Genomic DNA, 21338 nt, shown 5'->3' on the forward strand with positions numbered 1-21338 from the left:
ATGCTCCCCATGAACGAGAAGATCCATTTCCAGCTGCAGCCACGGTTCTGGTTCATGTAGCTCTTTCAGTCTCTGCTTGCCAAGTGCGAGATATTTGCATTGGAGAGTCAGCCCAGAACTGCATTCTCCTGACCTGCTGCGACTTGTGGCACAGAGGTGGTTTCCCACTCTCGTCTCGACCTTCTTATGTGTTGATTTTTGTTCTCTTTTTACGAAGAAAATAATCTTAACGATAAAGCCAAAGTCCATGCTCGCAGCAGTCCGGAAGGATAGGGTCTAATATGCCAGTGTCACCTCCCTCATTGCCGTGCAATAGCCGCCATGAAGGAAAAGTCCAAGAATGCTGCGAAGACTAGAAGGGAAAAAGAAAATGGAGAATTCTACGAACTGGCCAAGTTGCTGCCTCTGCCTTCAGCGATCACCTCCCAGCTGGACAAGGCCTCCATCATCCGCCTCACCACCAGCTACCTGAAAATGCGAGCTGTCTTCCCAGAAGGTAAATCCCTCGGCTGCTGCCGGGGCACCTGCTGCTTCTCATAAGGCAGGAGTCTAGGGGCTTTGCAGGGCGGCGGTGGGGGGACAGCACATATTGGGTGCAGTTTCTTAGCAGTTAACAATCATCTGCGTTTCGACGGTGCAAGGGGGTCTGAATGAGCCGTGACAGCCATTGAAATGGTTGCTGCCTGTCCTTGAAGACAGTGACTGTTTATAAATAGCCACCCCTCCCCACGCACACCCCAGGCAGTCTCTGTGAATAGTGTTTCCAATTGTAGCCTGTGCCCGAGGTGCTAAGCAGGCAGGGGGCCAGTCGCCATGAGTTTAGTCGTATTCATCAGGCTTATTGTAAAGCTCAAAGAATACCCCCAAGTCCGGAACGGGGATATTTGTAGAGCGTGTTGCGGTGCACTGGGTCCGACAGAACCGGGAGGCGGAAAAGAAGCAGAGTTCTAGCCCAGGGCGATGAGGAAATGGTGCCAGGCAGCTGACTGAACACCAGACAAGACCTGAGCGTGGAACATTCTGTGATTTCGTTTTCTTTCTTTCCCTGTTTGTGTGTGTGTGTGGGGGGGGGGGTTAGAGCTTCTTAAAATTATTTTCCTAATTTAGGATGCGATAATACAAAGTGCAGAGACCAGACCTAGGCAGAATGGGGGGAGGGGATCCAGCCTACAACCCGCAGATCAGGCACTTCGTTGATGAGGCCTAGAATGAAGAGTACCTTTGGCTAAAACTAGGGACAAGTTGGTGTTTTATCTTCACTCTCTCTCATTGGGGCGAGAAAGCCTGAAGATTTGGGGGATGGGTCGTGGAAAAGAGGAGAGCACAAATTCACATGAAACTCATTTGCAAGAGATAGAGACGGAGAACTTCGTGAGAGTGGCATAGATTTCTGAGAATAACTCTAACAAAACGGACACCACAACAAAGGAACCTATTTAAAACTACATGTGAATAATATAAATATAATATAGTATCAATAAACTTGCAGGTGTGATTATAAAAAAAACCCAAACATAATCTCCAACCGGCCCAGAGTGTATAAAAATTGGTACCAAAAGAACTAGACATAACACTGAACACACGGGACATTACTTGGGCTTAGTTTCCGCTCTGCCACACACATTGTCTGCTCAATTGCAGCGCGGCTATAATTGTAGCGCGCACACATTGTGCTAACAGTTTTAAAGCGTGGTCCCCTCTCTGAGATTATTTTGATTTCACTTCTCGCTCTGTTCCTCAACATACTGTTCATGCAGTGGCCGGGGCTCTGCTTGCAACCCCAAAGAAACAAACAGCAGCGAAATGTCAGCGCGTCCCGTACTGATAAATAGAACGGGTTGCGTTAGGTGGGCCGGCGTGGCATGGTGCATCAGTCCATTTGTCAGCAGGAGGTTATCATTAGTTACATAGCGCTGAGGACATCTGCTAGAAGCCCTCCCCCCCAGGTCCGTTACTAATTGCATGGGAGATTGTTTTCATTCTCCAGGGGGAGAGAAGGGTATTCCCGGCGGGTAATTGATTCTGAAAACGCAGCGTTTACCAAACTGTATGGTCTTTAAACGCTGCCCAGTTCACCTGCCTGCAGGGATCCGACGCACGGAGCTCAGCATTTCTAGCCTCGCCCGCGTCTTTTGCACCCACGCCAAACCCTTTAAACGTTGGAATGAATCGGCACAGAACTGGGGCTGGCTGCGAAATTAGCTGTAAAAAAAGTGTCATAAAAATTCGCATCCGTAAGTAGACTAATAAACCTTCTTTTGTAAACGAGCTACAGGTTCAAGATTTCATCTTTGGTTATTAATGTTCATGCCCCGCTTCTGCAAGCGTCGGGGAGGACCCTAACTCGGACCAAATCCCCAGGAGGATTTTTTTTGCAAAGGGAGGCTTTGCTTGAACCGGGACTGTAGGACGCGGCCTTTTTCAGTGCAATTGAAAATCTGCTGCGAAATGAGAGATCTGGGAAAAGATCGGAGTGCAAGGCAGTTGTCGGCCCCTACTCCCACCGACCAGCGCCTTACTCCATAGCGAGCGCCACTGGCTTCAATGGGATACGCAGGCCTATTCAACGTGGATAAAGGGATCCGAATCCGGTCCTTTGGCTCTCGCGTGTGTGCAGACCCCAGTCTGCTCGACTGAGCCTTAAACACCCTGTTTTTTAAAGAGAGAGCGAGCAATGCACATAAAACTCGAGATTTTCCCCTCGGACTTTTTTAAACCAAACACTGAATCCAAAAAATATCAATCCCTTCCCATACACACACCTCTTCCCCCCAAACAAGTACACACTTCACATGTTTCTTTCACTGAGCGGAAGTGGCCATCTGACATACATTGTGTGGGGCCGTTTGTAATATGTCATGTTGTGTGACCACTAAACTGGATGAGAGAAATGAAATTAAATGCTGGTTAATATTCTCTAGATGCTTAAATAAACTCAAATCTCTTCCTTTGTGATTTGTTTGGCCTGTCTGGACAGATGATGGGGGAGGGAAGGAACGATTAGCATTCCAGAATGAAAAGTTTGTTATTCATCTCAGTTTCTAAGGAGCTTATGAAAGGGTTACAAATTAAAAACGAGAAGATCGTTATCAGCTACGTCAATAATTATGAGCAATGATTACTTAGTATTACATGAAATCAATCATTCTGTTTAACTGAAAGAGTTCTATAAAACATATAAAATAAATAAATTTACAGTTCTAATAGTAATAAAACATCCCAGTGCTTTGGTATATTGCTAAGGACTTTCGCAAATTTAAGTCATTATAAAAGTTCCGATTAAGAAATATAGTAATTTCGGGAGAGGTTTCCCTATTTTTGATCCCACGTTTTTCCTCCAAAATAACTGAATTACATATTTAGAAATACATATGTCGAGACTTCTCTGGACAGGCTTGTATTAGAGGATTCCCAGACAAAACTCTCCTATTGAACAAACCGTGTCAATGAACAATTGCAATGCTCAAAGAACACTTTAAAAACAGAGGATGAAAGCCTCGCGAGTTTATATACCCAGGGTGGCAGTGCCTTATGTGTAAATTCTCTTCAGACCGAATGACTGTATGCTTCAGCACCCCCCACATGCTTAAGAGTAATTTTTAAAATACATGACAAACATATTGTTTTGCCATAAATACTGCGTAAATATATTGAAAACCAGAACACTGAGAACGATATATGAAAGACGCAGTGAATAATTTACTCCTGTGTTTCTGAATATATTTTTAAACTCATACGGGGAGAGCTGTTGGAAAGTGATAACTACATTATTTCAGCCCATGTCCATTAATAAATTGGTTCAACTTTGGAAAGTTTCATGCTGGGAGCTACTCTCTGCCAGACACTTTGTGGGGAAGTGGTTGGGACATAATTCCTTTCACTATCAATAACTCCCTTCATAGTTGGGTATCTGTCCTCGGGAAAGAGATGATGTTTCTGAATTTGGTTTTTATAGGAAATTATAATGAACGTCTCCCTCTCCCCCTGATATTTTCCTAAATGGCATTATTTAGTGGCCTTAGTCAGCAGAATAGAAATAATTTTTTAGATTTAGTGTTACAGACAAGTGCAGTCTGGGATCAGTGCCCCAAAGTGAAACAGAGCCTGGAGAGCTATCAATTTTTGATTTCCGAAAGAGCCATCGTGCATATTTTCTGCTATACAATATTTTGCTGAGATCTTGATTTTTTTTAGAGGAATAGATGATGTGTCTGCAGTCAGTATTTTAAACTCTCTTGTAACAGAAAATTACTTCAAGCTTTTGCAGATGTCTAGCGACTCAATGTGCCTATCAGCGATCATGTGTCTCCAAGACATATATTTATAATAATGCAAACTGTACTTGATGTGGTTTTTTTTAATCCTCGCATGACAGGCAACCGAGATACTTTTAGGGCCAAATCCGCATCTCATCGAAGTCCATGGGAATTTGCTATTGACATCAGTGGGAGCAGAATTTGGCCCAGAAGAATATGTCCTGGCTAGTAACCAGTTTCCTTTTATTGTGCCAAAATTTCTAAAAGGTGAATCAAATCTAGAATAACTTATGTTGAGATATATAATTACATTGTAAATACAAGAGGAAAAGTGCACTGCCACCACTCTCCGAAGTGTGTAAACATTCACTTTTACGCCTGAATTATTATCTTCGTGATAACACTGAGCCAGTTTTGTTTGTTGAAACCGGGGTAGGCTGGGTGAGGGTCGGAGGCTGGGGGGGGTCGTGGGCGTGAGGGGAAGGGACGTCCGAAATTGCAACCTAGCTGCTAAGCCATCGAATTTCTACTGCATTTGATCAGAATTATTGTCCCACTATGAAACTTGCTTCTAGCCCCGAATAGGCCAGGAAAAAGGGTGGAGTTTTAAAAGCTTCGGTGGTTAACGATGTAAAAACGCCCTGGCACGTAGCGTAGACAATTTTTAATACATTTTAAAAGGTGTCCGCGGCTGTGGGCATCCCTACGCTCCCCTAGACTTCGGGGCTTGAGGCAATCAGATTTTCCATCCACCCAGTTACTGTATGTTTAGAAGATGCACAGTTTAGTCCGGGCGCACAGAACTCCTTGCGAGAGGATCCGGAACAGGCCCACCGAAGTGAGCGTGAAAGGAGAGTTACATTAAACCTCTTTTGTGGGGTATAATTTCGTGCTTCGGTATAGTATTTTTTTCCGTGTGGATTTTCTCTCCCCTTCAAATTTTGAATTAAAATCCAGGCGACAAAAACATAGCGTATATCCCTACACTCAAACTCTGTAGCGTCATCCTCTGTCGCGTTTTGATATTTTGCCAAGCCATTTATTGCTGCAGAACAAACAAATACTACGAGATATTTTTGGTGCTTGGCTGTCAATATGTTTTTCCACAAATGAACAAATAGAAGTGGGGAGAGGGGACGACTATTGTTGAGCTGAAAAAATCCCATCTACCAGGTTATGGCGCTGAGGTTAAATTGTGACTCCACGCATTTTCTAGAACTAGCTTTAACACTGCTCATTTATTAATGATTAAACCAAAAGGAATGAGCTGCTTAATAAGTGACTCAGAAATGTAGCGTATACTATTCCCACTACCTAAAACCAAAACAAAAGCCTGGGAGATATTGTGATTTTTTTCTTTTATTTCTGTGCTTGGCATCATGTCTTAATAGTACAATCTGGGATCTATTACTTACTCATATGAATAGACATTTTAATACTTCTTTAAAGGGCATACAAATATCTTCTTGTCCTCCATGTATTTAAAATAGAGCCAGGAAAATAACACAGGTTGAATTACAACAGTTTCAGCTCAGTCTTTTTCTGTACATCTGCGAGGTTTAACGTTCGCTTTAAAGGCTACAATCAATGCTAAGAGTGAGCCATTCATAAAGCCGTGTGGGCCTATTTTAATAACAGCTAATAGTAGTTGATGCTATTAAAGGGTTTATTAAAATAAAAGACGGCATTAGGGCTTCCTTTGAGGCTTGCTCTAAATGTAAATCGGTGGCATTTGGAGATTACCGGAATGTTGGAGGCATACATAATTAGGAAGCAGTCACAGGTATATGGGCTGCTTGCAAGAAAGATGTGAGAATCGGGAGCAGATTAGAATAAAACAGGGATTTTAATAATCTCCTCCTTCATTTCTTAGCAACTAGGCTTTTCACATCAGCTGCAAGACGCATTTCAGTTTCCTCCTAGAATAAATCTGGATGGCACGATCGTCCGCAAATGATAATTATGAACTGTGGTTTGTCTATTTCGCTCTTGTCCTGAGTGAAACTTTCAAATATCTCGCCACACTAAATGCGTCTAACTACTGTTATTACAGGAGGGTTTTTCTCTCGCTCTTATTTGTGATTTAGAGTGGGTTTGAGTCGGTGATCTAATTTTGTTGGCTCCAATAGAACAGTCGGTTTGGGCTGGGTTTTTTAATTTTTTTTTCTCGAGAAATCTTAACCCCGACCGCACTAATATTTCCAGTAGGTGACTTAAAAAATACAAATAGAAAACAAGTGGATCTCTTAATACATCCTAATAGATCTAAAATAATTAAGTTATATATACGTAAAGTTCCGATCCACAACCTGAACAGGAGTCCGCTAGTCCTAGACAAAGATCTGTCCTTTCCTCTTAGTCGGCCAGGTTCTAGCCACCTCCAAAACACAACAAATTTAAGACAGCTATTGAAGGACGCTGTCGAGCTAATTTTGTCAAGTGCTGTAATAATTTATGTGCCAGAAAGTGAAGATAGTTCCCCCCAACCCATTCGTGTAACCTCCCAGTAGAGTTAAGGTGAGTGTGCAGACAGTATTTCAACAGGAGGCGACACAACTGCTGAAATTTCAGAGCCCCACGGGTTGCTGTGACTAGCGGCGCTAGTTTTCAGAGGTGAGAAATACATCTCCAAAGCCGTGTGCACCGATTTACAAACTGATTCAATCAGGGCACCTGCAGCTATCTCCCGTGTTCCGAAGTGAGAATAGTGTCGATGCGGGACTTGGCCCGATCTCGCCCCCAAAGAAATCAAAGGGACTTTATCACTGACTTCGGGGATGGGTCCCAAGCGCCACAATAGCTCCAGTGAGAATTTTTCCCTTGAGAACTGCAGGATCGGGCTAGGCCCTCTGTTGGAGTATATGTGTGTGTGTTGTGACTATAAGAAACCTCACTGCTGAATTATTAGGATCATCACCAGCGCCTCCAATACAAGGGGAAAGGAACCCGGGATGAGGGGCACCTCCTTTTTTGTCTCTTGCAGACGGGTGATGTTGCCTGGTTTGCCGGTCTCCTGCCTCCTATATAATTGCAGCTTGCCCCTTCTTCATAAGCTGTTTGAAAGGCCAGGGGAGGTTGCTCCACAGTCGGTGAAATTCCCCCCGGAGAGGGAGCAATGAAATCCCAGTGTTTGTAGTTGACCCAAGTTCCTTTGAATGACGGCTATTGAATAACGCGCAGGATCGTGCACTAAAAGGGAGTGGGAGCACAATGCGGTAGAGACACAAAGGAAATACTCCAAATTACAGGGCAAGCTGATACTTACATAGTACATTACTGATAAGTAATTCTTGTAGCAGATTTCCAAACAGAAAAGCTACTGGGGTTTTTACCTTTTCTTTACCTAAAATGCTTCCAGATTTTGTTACAATTTAACCCATTTTTTTCCTCTGAAGACTGACAAATGCCCCGAGGTGAAAATGAAGATGTCTTGACAAAGTTTGAGATGTCAGTTTAAGGGAGAGAATTGTGTCCATATTTAGTAATAGAAGGGAGGGAGCATTTTAACATGAGAATCAGACGCCTTGGAGTGTCTCCACTTTCAAGTGCCCTGCCATATAATTTTTTGCCTCTCCGTCGAAGACAGTCACCGTGGAACTGACAGTTGTCCAGACGCTCCGGCTAAGGAAAAGCTTCAGTGCTTCGGAAAGAAATGGAACCATCAGTTGTTACTTATATTTGTCTTGGGCTAGTAGCGCGCAAAGGCCCAATCAAAACGGAAGCTCCAGTGTGCTAGGTACTGGAGGGACACTGTCGCACTGCATTCCCAGCACACCTCGATTACAACGAGAAAAGAATACAGGAGAATCACGAGAAAGCGAAGAGAGCCCTCTAGTTAACATTTATAAAGAGATGATGCCACTTGTCCCCAACATGGCTGTGTGGCTGTATAAAGGAGCTTTGGAGAAGCAAGTCAGAACTCAAACCTCCAGAACAAGGGCAACACAGCGTAGTTTAAAAAAAAGCTGGATATTTTCACTATGACAGTCTGCTTCACCATTTGCTTCCCCTACTGGATAACAGACTACTTTCGGGTTCAGTTTGTGGCACAGAAATGTCCGTCTCTGGAATTCAGTCTGGATTGGAATTTCTTGGCTTTGTGAACCTGTCTCGCTCTAGATAAATGTTTGACCTTAATTGATAGAGGTAATCCCAATACATTTAAAATTGAATGGGGAACAATTTGGCACCCCTTGATTGTTGTTTAAATGTTAAATATTTGCCAGAAAACAAAATCCTTCAGCTGCTCAGCTTTCTCACAGATAAATATACAATATACATCTTAAACGCTTCCTTCAAAATGACTAATTTGAAACCATTCTAGTCCATCCGGCTCTGTGAGACTACTCTGAAACCTTTAAAACCAGTCTACGAGCTAGTCATTTGGAACTATTCAGGTCTATTAAGTGAGCACATGTTGCATTTTAGCAATTTGCAGAATGCTTACTTTGTCCCAGCAGCTTCTTTGGCTAGGTCCAGCCTAGTGAGTGAAATGTACAGTGTTTACTGGTTAGATAGAAATAGCTCCTTTGAGTTTATTGCATCCATATGCACCACTCACCTACAAACTCAGCTGCATGTCCCTAGGAAGAGCCGTTTATGTGCAGCGATCCGTTTTACAGAGTTTAAGGTTGTATTCGCTTTATTCCCACCTTTGAAAATAATATTCTGAGAAAATATTTTATCGACTGATGAAATGACTTTAAAACAAGGGAAAATATCAACGAATCCACTAAATGTATTCAAATTGGATATAATTTTGAAATGGCTAAACCGATTTTAAATTTCGAAAAGAAAAAAACCTGCTGGAGAGAGATTTTATGTTAATAGCGAGTCTGCGCTAGAAGACTCCGATAAAAATAGTGGAAATACTGACATGATATTGCTCAAACTATAATACCAAATGATACAATCAAATATATCGCAAGGCATTGGTATATTGGAATGACAGTTGTTTATATACCATTATTGAAAATCCTCTGTATGACTGGCTTAAAGAACAAACCTGCTTTGTACTTCAGTTAGTCAGGAGACCGCTTTGTCATAAGAGTAGTTTAAAAAAAATGTATCTGTAACGTTATGAGTGAGTTCGTTTGATTGGCTCAAGGTGACTTTATCACTTACACTATTAAAAAGGGCAGTCTGTGTAGCAACAAGATAACTACTAACGCTTTAATTTAGCATCATCTTGCCAAGGAAAATTCACGTTTCTGTGCTCCTTTATACAGCTGATACTTTCCACTCGAGAGAAGGCTGCATTTCAGCAGAGAAAGATGGGAATAGTTTATGCAGCAGTGGACTTTGTAAACGTCTGTAAAGTGTCAGGGAAAATTAGAGGATAGCAGTAGATAAATGGAAGCTCTATTTATTAAAAAATACAATTTCACAATATAGGCAAACTTATCAAAACAGAGACAGATACCCCAAAGCAAAAACAAATATCCTATTTTGAGCAGGGGTTGGGACTAGATGACATCCTGAGGTCCCTTCCAACCCTGAGATTCTATGATTACATAGCCTGTAGAGATAAAATTCTTCTGCCTTTCAGTTACTGAAGCATACACTCAGGCAACTCTGATGGCTAATGCGGATGTTCAAAGAAGACATACCTTTGGGACTGACTCTAGATACACTGAATTATTGATATGATATGGCTCCTTAGCACTCCAGTAGCAGAAGAATGACCAAGTTATAGGAAGGTCAGTGGTAGTGGTGGAAGTGGATAAGCACAGTCATGCCTTGAACCATTGTTTATTAATATTGATATTAACTTGTATTAATAGGGCTCTAGGAGCCCTAGTCAGGGGCCAAGACCCACTGTGCTAGGCGCTGCACAAACCCAGAATAAAACTACAATTCCTGTCCCAAAGAGCTCACAATCTAAATATAAGGAGGATACAGACAGCTGGGGTAGCACAAGGAAACGATGAGATAATATTGGTCAGTAAGACCAGCACAACTGCCTAACAACTGTTTAGATTTATTCTGATCGTCTCACTCTCTCCCTTCCCTCCATTGTCTGTCCTGAGCCTTGACTTGGGGTTTGGAGCAGGCCTTTGCCTGCTTCATCTGCAGCCAGTCAAGCAAAGCCAAAGGAAACCCAGGAGGTTTCATGCCCAGCCTTTAGCACTAAACAGGGACAAATAATTGCCCGGAGGAGGGGCGAGAAGAGGAGCCCGCGCTAAGAGCAGGGCCCCGAGCGCTCTCTGATTTGAGGGCTGTGTGTGTCCCCGTCAGTGTAACAGAGGTAGCCCGGCCCTAGCCCGTAGCAGTGCTGACACACGAGCGTCCCTTGCAAGTGGCTGTGTGTGGAGCGGGGCAGCGGCTACATAGCACCGTAGCTTGTGCGAGCAGCATGGCCAGGCGAGGCCGCGGGAGCATTGGGGCTGAGTGCAGCGTCTGCCGGGGCCATGGGGGCCGCGGGGAGTGCGTGACGCCAAACAGCCCCTCTCCTGCCCCGGCTCGGGGCGTGTTAGCGGCTGCTCTCTAGCGCCGCCAGCTGGGAGGGAGCTAAGTGCCTAAGCTGCCACTGGCCGCCGTGCCTCGCTAGGCGGCCGCGTTATTGTTCGCGCCGCGGAATAAGGTTCATGCGTCGTGCGGAGTGCATCGTGCGTAAACTGGCCTAGAAACACCCACAGCCCAGGGCTGCGTCCCGCCAGTCCGCCTGGGCCAGGGGCTCGGGACGGTCCGTGCTGGGCGCCAGGGCTGAGCCTCAGCTCCCGGGGACGGACCCTCGACCGGGGGCTCTCGGCGGCCAGGCCCTTCTGGGCAGCGCGGGCGCCGCCTTCAGCCGCAGCCAGGCCCGTCGCTTTGCAGAGCCGCGTGTGTCCCCGAAGCCGGGTGCTTGGCCGGGCCCCCAGGGGCAGCGAGGCCGGGCAGAGGCTGCTGCTGGCCCCGCCGCGCCGCGCGGCGGGATTTCTCGGCCCGGCCCTTTGTTCAGCCTCATCAAGCCCCGTGGGTAACTGCGGGTTCACAGGCGCTCAGCAGCCTCGGCCCCGAAGCAGCCATTTCCCACCGTCTTCAACTCCATCGCCCGCCCTGCAGCCAGGGCGGGGCGGGTGGCGCTGCCTGGGCGGGAAAGCGGCATTGGAGCTGCGCGGCTCCAAGCGAAGCGCCTCAGTCACACTGACCGCCCGGGCTGCGGCCTGGGGCAGCTGCGTGTGCGCCAGTGACACCCCGGCCTCCCGCCCGGCTTCTGCGAGCGGTGGCGGCGGCGGGGTCTGCCCCGAGGGGCTCTGTCGGTCACAGCCCCCTAGAGAAAGGGCGCGGACTGGGGCATGTGCATGTGAGAAGGAGCCAGGCGCGTGTCTGCCTGGGCACAGTATCTATCACCTAAGCAGTTGCATTTGCCCTCAGTTGCAGAACAGAGTAACGCGGGGCTCGGTCTTGCAGCCTCCCCCAATTGCTATTGGCCGAGGGAGGGCTGCCAGGTCGGGCCCCCAGCGCCTGGGGTCCGTGTCACTGTCCAGCCCGGGCTCATGTGGGGAGACATGGGCCGCGCGGCAGCTCCGTGCTTGCACAGCGCTGGGAGCGACCGCAGGGACTTTCCATCACCGGGGGCAGTTGGGCCCTGGCTAGGGCGGGCCGGGGTCGGGCATTTGGAGGCGGAGGAACGCGGGGCTCCCGCAGGCTCCGCTCGCCCCGAGCCTAAACCCCAATGTCATGGCGCTGATTCGGGAGCCGTGCGCTGGTGGTGGTGTCCCGCGGCCTGGCCAGGTCAGCCCCGCACCCTGGGCAGCCAAAGGACACGTGCGGCGCGGAAGTTCCTGCCCATCCGCGAGTTCCTAACTGATTTGTCGGTTCCTTTCCAGGTTTGGGCGACGCCTGGGGCCAGCCGAGCAGAATAGGACCCTTGGATAACGTGGCCAAAGAGCTCGGATCTCATTTGCTTCAGGTAGAAGATGCTTTATTCGAGATTTATACGCTGCATTGGGATTTTTTTGTGACTCGGTGTGTAATCCTCCCTTCGCCCTCCCAGCCTAGTTGTTACAGGAAGGCTTGGTGGGGTCATTCTGTTCACACAACCTAGAGCCACGGTTTTCTTTCAGGAGTTCAGAGGGAAACCAGTCATTTTAATTTTCGTTCTTTGATTTTAGCAGTACCAACAGCCTACATTACTAAGAACGGTTTGCCTGGTAAGCCTAGTCCAACAATTACAAACAAATCCTCCCATCCAGCGCGCACATACTAAGGGATCGCTTTTGGTACTACAAACGGCCCCTGGTGAATCAACAATCCAGTCAGGGTGTTTTTGTAAATGGGAGATCATAGTTCTCCACAGATTGCTCAGTAGGGAAAACCTTTAAAAGAGCGCATGGCTCCTGCAGCAGGAGGTGAACATCTGGATTAGATCTCCTATTTACCCTAGCACCTAAAAATACAATTGTTCCGAATCCTGTTGATCTGCTGTGGAATTCTTCTGCTCCCCAAGTGGACGTCCCCATGTAGCAGAGAATTTAGGGAGCAGTAGTTGGGCAGGGGCACCCAAAGGGAACTTTCTGTTTGTAACGTTAATGCAGCAAGGACTTTTCTCCATCCCCCCACTTTAAAGACATAATAAATTTTAATTATATAATGGTCAGTTTTATTGAGGAAGCTTAGTATTTAGTCACATAGCTGTTTTTAAGTGTACACTAGGGTAGTGATTATATCCAAAGAGGTTTTAAACTCAGCCTCCGAGCTGTGAATATTGAAAACTCTTTCCTAATGTAGTCTACTGGCATTTGTATCTGTTGAGCTGTGAGATTTTAAAGGTGCAGTCAAAGAGTTTGTCATTCTACTTTCCATGCTATTGTATTAATTCTCATTATTGTTTTTCCAGTTTGTATCAGAGTAGCCTAAGACATAGGCAACATTGATACAATGCATATGACTAGAGTTGACGCTGACAACTGCTAGTGCAGTGGGTTGTATCTCACTCTTGTCTTTCATTCCCACTGTTCTAAAGATAAGATAGAGTGACATGAATAATAATATAATGAAAACCTGAAGCTTTTATATTATAAACTACAATTATAGGAATATGGACATTAATGATAAAAGCCCCTTATTAGTTTCAAGGGCTATGGAGTCAGGCCCTTGGAGCAGTTGGAATAGTTTTTAAGATTGAAACCAAAAAGCCTTGGTGTGCCAGGTAAAGCAGCTGAGGTGAATAACCAGTAATAGGAAAGGAAGAGCAAAAAGCCTGGATCAGTTAGAAAAGAGGTAGATTCAGATAAGATTTGAAATGACATGAAGAGTGGATTTTTTTTATTTCTGGTCACCACACTCTTATTATTTAAAGCCAACTTAAAATTGGTGTACTCCGTTTAAAAAGAGAAAACTCTCTCATGATAGGGTTTGAAACACATTGATTTTAATAAAATAAATATTAGGGCTGTCAATTAATCGCAGTTAACTCACGCAATTAACTCAAAACATTAATCATGATTAATCTCGGTTTTAATTGCACTGCTAAACAATAGTATACCAATTGAAATGTATTAAATATTTTTGATGTTTTTCTACACTTTCAAATATATTGATTTCAGTTACAACACAGAATACAAAGTGTACAGTGCTCACTTTATATTATTATTGATTACTAATATTTGCACTGTGAAAATATAAAAGAAGTAGTATTTTTCAATTCACCTCATACAAGTACTGTAGTGGAATCTCTTTATTGTGAAAGTGCAACCTACAAATGTAGATGATTTTTTTTGTTATATAACTGCACTCAAAAACATAACAATGTGAAACTTCAGAGCCTACTTCTTGTTCAGTCAATTGCTAAGAGAAACAAGTGTGTTTACATTTATGGGCGATAATGCTGCCCGCTTCTTATTTACAATGCTACTGAAAGTGAGAACAGGCGTTCACGTGGCACTTTTGCAGCCAGCTTTGCAAGGTATTTACATACCAGATATGGTAAACATTTTTATGCCCGTTCATGCTTTGGCCACCATTGCAGAGGACATGCTTTAATGCTGATGACGCTCGTTAAAAAAATGTGTTAATTAAATTTGTGAATGAACTCCTTGGGGGAGAATTGTATGTTTCCTGCTCTGTTTTACCCACATTCTGCCATATGCAGATCTTGTCATCATCGTGGATGCATGTTCTCTGGAATGGTGGTTGAAGCATGAAGGAACATATGACTCTTTAGCATATCTGGCACGTAAATATCATGCAACGCCGGCTATAACATTGGCACACGAACACCTGTTCTCACTTGCAGGTGACATTGTAAACAAGAAGCGGGCAGTATTATCTCCTGCAAATATAAACAAACTTGTTTGTCTGAGCGATTGGCTGAACAAGAAGAAGGACTGAGTGGACCTGTAGGCTCTAAAGTTTTACATTGTTTTATCTTTGAATGCAGTTATTTTTTGTATATAACTCCACATTTGTAAGTTCAACTTTCATGATAAAGAAATTGCACTACAGTATTTGTATTAGGTGAATTGAAAAATATGATATCTTTTGTTTTACAGTGCAAATATTTGTAATAAAAATAAACTGATCACTGTACACTTTGTATTCTGTGTTGTAGCTGAAATATATCTATTTGAAAATATAATAAATGCCCAAAAATATTTAAATAAATGGTATTCTATTATTAACAGAATAATTAATCGTGATTAATATTTTTAATAGCTTGACAGCCCTAATAAATATATTTAGGAAAGATTTGGTGATTGCTCTCCTGGAGATGTTATCATCTAGCTCATTAAATATGCACTTTGAATTTTATTTCAAATAAGTTTAGGTGATATGTTGGTTTGGAGCTATTGGTCTATCTTGGAAATTTTTATGTAGGTGCATAATAAAAATCTTCATGAAAGCCTTTGCTTGTACAGTAGCTACCTAGTCTCTTAGTTATTTTACATTTTGTTTAGTGTCAAAAGCAGTTAGGTAATATTATGTGTTAATTACTTGTAAATGATGCATAAAATGGATTCTACTTCTAAATTATAAATGCTCAAAAATTGTATTCAATCAGCACACTGTCAACTCTTTTTTTTAAAATAGCACCTGGGCAGAAATTTTGTATGCCAAATTTCAATTCTAAGCAATAATTTTTCTAGCTGAGTTGGAAACCCCTAACAATAATTCTAATGGAAGCATGGACACAACTTTAACAATAAGATTGGGAACAGAAAGTGAAAGTTGACAATAATGTTTAAAGTAAAATTTTTATTTAAGGATGCAATGATTTCTTTCCCATTTTAATACATCTACAAAGTTTTGTTTATGTTGGAGGGAGATAAAAAAAGAGTAAAGCTAAAAAGTAATCTGGTTTCAATTACATGCTGTAAAAATAGTTAGTAGGCCAGAGAATAATTTGGAATATTTTTTATTAGGGCCACATTGTGTGCACTACTTTTACAGGATTTTATTGCATTCTTCCTGGTTCAGTATCCTAAAATATGAATTAGTAAATAGACAAGGCAGTTGTTTTATCTCTGTACTTTAGAAGTTTCCCTCTCCCAAAAATACATATTTATTTTTCAGTGATCTACATGTGTATAGGTATTTGGCCAAGAACTTCAAAAGTGATTCGTGATTTTAGATATCTCTGATTTTCCTAAACACTGGCCTTCTGAAAAAATCAAGTGCTTATTAAAATAAAATATAAAGCACCTTGAAGTTGAGGCAATCAAAATCATTACTTTTGAAAATCCTGGCCATCTTTGTACAGTTTTAATTTCTATCCTGTCAATCTTTTCTTTGTGGGATAATCAAATCTTTCATACCTTTACTCACATGAGTAATCATTACTTCCTGATAATCCTTACTCACATGAGGTCCAACTTGGATCAGGCCCCAAGTTTGCATTAAATGTTCCCATTAGTTAAGATTTATCAGGTTGCAATGTTAGAGATGAATGTCTACACTGTTTCACTTTCAGTCTGATGAAGTTTCCTTTGTGGATTGTTTCTTTCTGAAGCTGTCAAGGGCTTTTTCATCCCTGGCAAGTTCCAAATAGCTATGAAGAAGATAATTCTCTGTCCACGAAAGCATAAATAAAAATATTGCTCAGTTCTGCCATTACATCGTAAAATGGCCTGTATAGCATTGGATACCTTAAGTACCACATAATTCAGGATTTGTGCTAAATACTAAAGTAACTCAAGTTAATAGGAGAATGTTAAAGTGCAGCATTAACTTCTGTAACGGGATAAAGTAGATTTCACAAATTTGTGTGTGAGTAATAGTCTTCACAGGGACAGCGTAGGTTAAATATTTCTTCTTAATATATTTTCTGCTTGGGAGGGGAAACACTTCAGAAATCTTTATTCTAAATTATCAATTAAACAGAGATTTTTATGCAAAATATTTCTTTATTACAGACATTGGATGGATTTGTTTTTGTGGTAGCATCTGATGGCAAAATAATGTATATCTCTGAAACTGCATCTGTTCATCTCGGTTTATCCCAGGTAGGAGTAACTTTCTGCCCATTTGTTAAATACTGATGTAATATGGTAATATCTTGGTCAATGTACTAGGTTTAGTTTTTTGCATAGAGGTCTTAACTTAAGATCAGAACAAAATTGAAGCTTTTCTTTTATTTAAGTAAAGCCATTTGCTTAGAGCAGCAATATGATTATCTTACCTTGTATCTTTTCTTGTTGTTTAACTTTTACTTCCTATTACCCTTTAATAAGGTTGATAAATGTTTTTGCAAACTGGAGGTAGTTTCTGAGCTTGAGCCTGGAACTCAAAGCTACTGCCTGCATGGTAATGCGGTACATCTCAGGGAAAAAAAAAAGTGAAGATTTCCAGTGCATACGTTTTGTATTGTATGTGACACTGAGAATTGCTAAAATATAGAATCTACTACAGGAGTGGGTGGGTGTGGCTCTGTGGTCTGCCATGTGCAGGAGGTCAGACTAGATGATCATGATGGTCCCTTCTGGCCTTATAGTCTATGAATCTGAAAGAGGAAATCTGATGTGGAACCGTAAATGTGCTTTTTTTATTGGGGGGGGGAGGGGAAGTGGGCAGAGGGCAGATTTATGAGTTTTTACATAGAATTCAGGGTCATTTTTTCCTGAATGTTTACAGCTCGATCTTTTCAGTAAAGTGTTTTATATGCTTGTGATAGAACTTGTAAATCTCAGTTTACTACTGTTTTGCAAAAGAAGTAGAAGGTTTTTGTTCGTTTGTTTTTTAGGCCATGTCTAAATTTTTACCTTTTCAGAGTAAGTACAACAGCAAATAGAATTAGAAGTGTATTTATTGTAAGGTGCAGGTTTCCATGACTTTGTTTGAAAATATATCCTACAAATTTGGGGACATAATACCTGATCCAGAACTCACTGAAGTCCATTGGAAAGGTGCTCATTGATTCATTGGGCTCTGTATTAGCCTGATAAAGAGCACAACTTTTTGTAAAGTGTCTTCCATAGCAGCTGCATCCCAAATGCTTTTCAGAATTGATAAAACAGATAAATGGTTAATAGCAGAGAGAGAGAGAGAGAGAAAAAGGTATGATGTGTTTGCAAATGAGATCTGAAGAGTCAATGAGAGAAGGAGATATAGGAAAACTATTCCAAGACTGCAGGAGTTATGTTGTAGAGATTAAAATGTGCATTTTAAGTCATAATGGTGATTAATGTTGAAAGGAATTGAAGACTATTTGGGTGTATTTTTATAATTGTTTGCAGCAATTAGAAAAACAATTCTAGAAAGTATGAAAAAGCAAATATTACGTATCGTATTCTGAAAACATTCCTGATAAACAAGAAAGAAACCTCAGACTATTTTTTGTAATCTTTGTTAGAAAAGTAACTTTCAGCTTTTGACACTACTCAGGGTTCAGTGTAGACACTTAGTTTTTCTGCCAACTTTTAAAATATATACAAGGAGAACTTTTAATTAAAGCCATTTGTTTATGAAGTCTGCTGTTGCATATATTTGTTGTTTCATAATTTTAAATGCATATTTAAATGTCTTTAAATATTGCCTTTTCCTGAAATACTTTCCAAATAAGAGGCTATATTTTCCACTTTGCATTTAGAGCCCTTACTCAAAGCCTCTTTATCCACCTACGTATTAAAAAGATCCATCATAACCATAGCTATTGAAACTGATCCACTTACACAAAACAATTATTCTACAGCAATGGGTGTTCCGCTCACCATCACTGAAATGTTTCTTCATTCTCTTGTGTTTATCAAGAGAATGAAGAAACACTTCAGCGATGGTGGGAGGAACACGCATTGCTGTAGAATAATATATATATCCCAGTGAAATCAAAGAACTACAGAATCATTCAGAGAATAAAATAAGTTGAATATGCCAGATTCAAAGAAACTTGTGCAGGGGATCACCATGAGGCCTATGCACCACTTCAGTGTCATTTAAAGCCTTTAAATTGGACATATGCTGGCCTTATGCACACATACGTCTTTATGCACTCTCACTGAAATCCATGGGAGTTTTTCCTGAGGAAGGACTGAGGCATTTGGCCCATAAAGTTTACTGAAGCAAGATTAACCAGAAAATTCTGGAATATCCTGCAGTAGTAAGAAGTGGGCTGTTGCCTTGAACTCTCAGGAAAGCTGTAGAGCAAAGAGGATGTGAATTTAGAGCAGGGTTTCCCAAACTTGGTACGCGGTTTGTTCAGGGTAGGTCCTGGCGGGCTGCGAGATGCTTTGTTTACCTGAGCGTCCGCAGGTACGGCCGCTTGTAGCTCCCAGTGGCCGCGGTTTGCCGTTCCTGGCCAATGAGAGCTGTGGGAAGTGGTGGCCCGGCCTGCACCACTTCCTGCAGCTCCCATTGGCCAGGAACAGCGAACCGTGGCCACTGGGAGCTGAACAAGCCGTGAACCAAGTTTGGGAACCCCTGACTTAGAGGCAGTGTTTAGGGAGTAGAAAATTATGATTGCTTTAAAAAAACACCACTTGAGGTTTAGTAGCCAGCCCCAACAATTTCACAGTATGCAATTATTTCTGTCTGACTGTCTATCAATTGTAAAATAAAGTCACTGGATTGGATACCAAATGATACATAACATTCTTTTATTCTCTTTAAAAGAAAAACACAAAATCATCTTGCCAGCTGTAATTTGCCGTATTGTGGAATCTCCTCCCACCATCTCTCCATTCTTGATTTTTTTTCAAGGAACAGCTTACTTTTAAACACTGTAATCCTAGGACGCTCCTATAAGCATTTTATTTTTAAAAAATCCTTTGCTAAATGAGGTCTTGTTCCTGCTTCCCTTGAAGTCTCTGGGAGTTTTGCCATTGACATCAATAAGAGCAGAATTGATCCATAGCAGCAAATTCTTCAAATATCTCTCACCAAGTCATAATCCTACACTATATTTTCAACAAGAGCTCTTATATCTGAGTTTGGGCTCAGCTTGTCTTGGCTGGCGCTCCAAGTGATGATGATGATTTTAGATAATCTTTTAGAATGTTTATAAAAAGGCCTTTTTTATGAACCATTTCCACTGTGAAACTGGACTACAAGTCAATTTTCAGTTAGTGCAATTTGTTGAAACAGGTAATTATGATAAATAAAAAAATACATTAAATTTCCTTTTTTTTTTTTTACAAAATATTCTTGGAGATCTGCTGTAGTAATTTGTAGCTTCAATTAATCCTGATTTATAGCTTCAGCAGAAAGAACAGAGAGTCACTTACACCTTCTGATTAAGCTTTTGGTAGTCAACACATTTAAGTATGTATTCAAATGTATAAGCAACATTAAAGATTTTCTTAACTTGTATTTTTTCCACTAATTCAGTTTTTTTAGACACAATTTACACACAAGTATCAGAAGCAACAATTTTTAAAAGTCCTATCTTACTCCATGTGAGTTTTTTTGCAATAGGAATAGTAAATACTGAGGACCAGACACTCATCTGGTTTAAATCAGTATAGCTTTTCTAAAGTCAGTGGATCTGTATTGATTTACACTAGCTGAGGATCTGACCCTGTGTGTCCTTACTGCGTGAATAATAAAAGGGGCAAATTCCCCAGTGAGGCTGTTCTTAAAAACTGCTGGCACAGTGCATCACCCATTACCATTTAAGTTTATATGATTATTTTACTTCATGAGTCTTTTATTCATATGTTAACATTTTGAAGAGGAAAGTTCTATAAATACACATTGCATAGCCATGCACTTATGAGCACTTCTAGAGATAGCGCCATACTATGCTATCAACTCTTTAGCAGAATCCCTTAGTGAATTCTGCAAGGACTTAAGCTGAAAAATTGATGGTATGTTGTGGGCTGTACAGTTTAAGTGCAACTTGTATATGTGCACATGCACACAGTTATACACGTTACTGCTTATGTGACTTATAGACTGCAGGGAAAACCCTTTTAAAACAGAAGAAAAGAAAATTATTGTGAAAAATAGATTTTGCAGTTTTGAAAGTCTGGGCTGGCGCCACAACAATTTTCTGATTCCACAAGGGAGCAAAACTTATATATAATTTTTTATAAATCTTGAAATATTTAACCCAAAACATCTGAACTTGCTAAAGTTTGTTTTATTTTCATCCAGTAAGTATACTAATGGCAAAATATATAATTATTTTCTTCCTGTATCCATTTATTTAGTCCTCTGTTTATTATGAATCATTTCTTGGCAGAAAGAAAATATGCAGCTGAGTTACACATAAAAAAGCTCTTAGTAGGAAACAAATGCAACTGGTAATAAGTAGGTATTTACAAATATTAAAATGCTTCATCCAGGATCTGGTTTAATAAGCCCGATGCGTGAGACTGTAGAAGTTTTATGGATTCAACCATATAATTTATTTTTTAAGTTGTTAGTATTTTATTGCCTGTTTAAAAAGCACACATAAAATATACATAACAGGAGACAGTTGTCAGCTCAAAAATTATGTACAAACATTTTGGTTATTTGACTATTATGTAGCCCCAGATTTTTGAAGATGGTTTTAGGTTTCTCAGATTTATTTAACAATCAACAGGTCAAATTTTGCTGTCACTTAGATATGTGGCATTGCATTGATTTCATTGGGGTTGCACGTGCATAAGAGAATAGAATATATCCCTATCTGTATATTCAGGAAAGCGAGCTATGGTACCTTTGAGAAATAAACCGCGTGAT

General features: G+C 41.6%; 1 protein-coding gene across 1 annotated transcript in view; it reads left to right on the forward strand.

Annotated features, from left to right (window-relative positions):
- The first annotated feature begins 321 nt into the window (after positions 1-321).
- Positions 322-21338, forward strand: part of SIM2 (SIM bHLH transcription factor 2) — a 67899-nt gene continuing 46882 nt past the window's right edge. The window contains exons 1-3 of the mRNA XM_050929209.1: positions 322-496; positions 12068-12150; positions 16592-16681. Of these exons, the coding sequence (XP_050785166.1) occupies positions 322-496; positions 12068-12150; positions 16592-16681 (348 nt within the window). The remainder of the gene's footprint in view (positions 497-12067; positions 12151-16591; positions 16682-21338) is intronic.

The sequence above is a fragment of the Gopherus flavomarginatus genome, chromosome 1 (genome assembly GCF_025201925.1).
Source record: "Gopherus flavomarginatus isolate rGopFla2 chromosome 1, rGopFla2.mat.asm, whole genome shotgun sequence".
Classification (NCBI taxonomy): domain Eukaryota; kingdom Metazoa; phylum Chordata; order Testudines; family Testudinidae; genus Gopherus; species Gopherus flavomarginatus.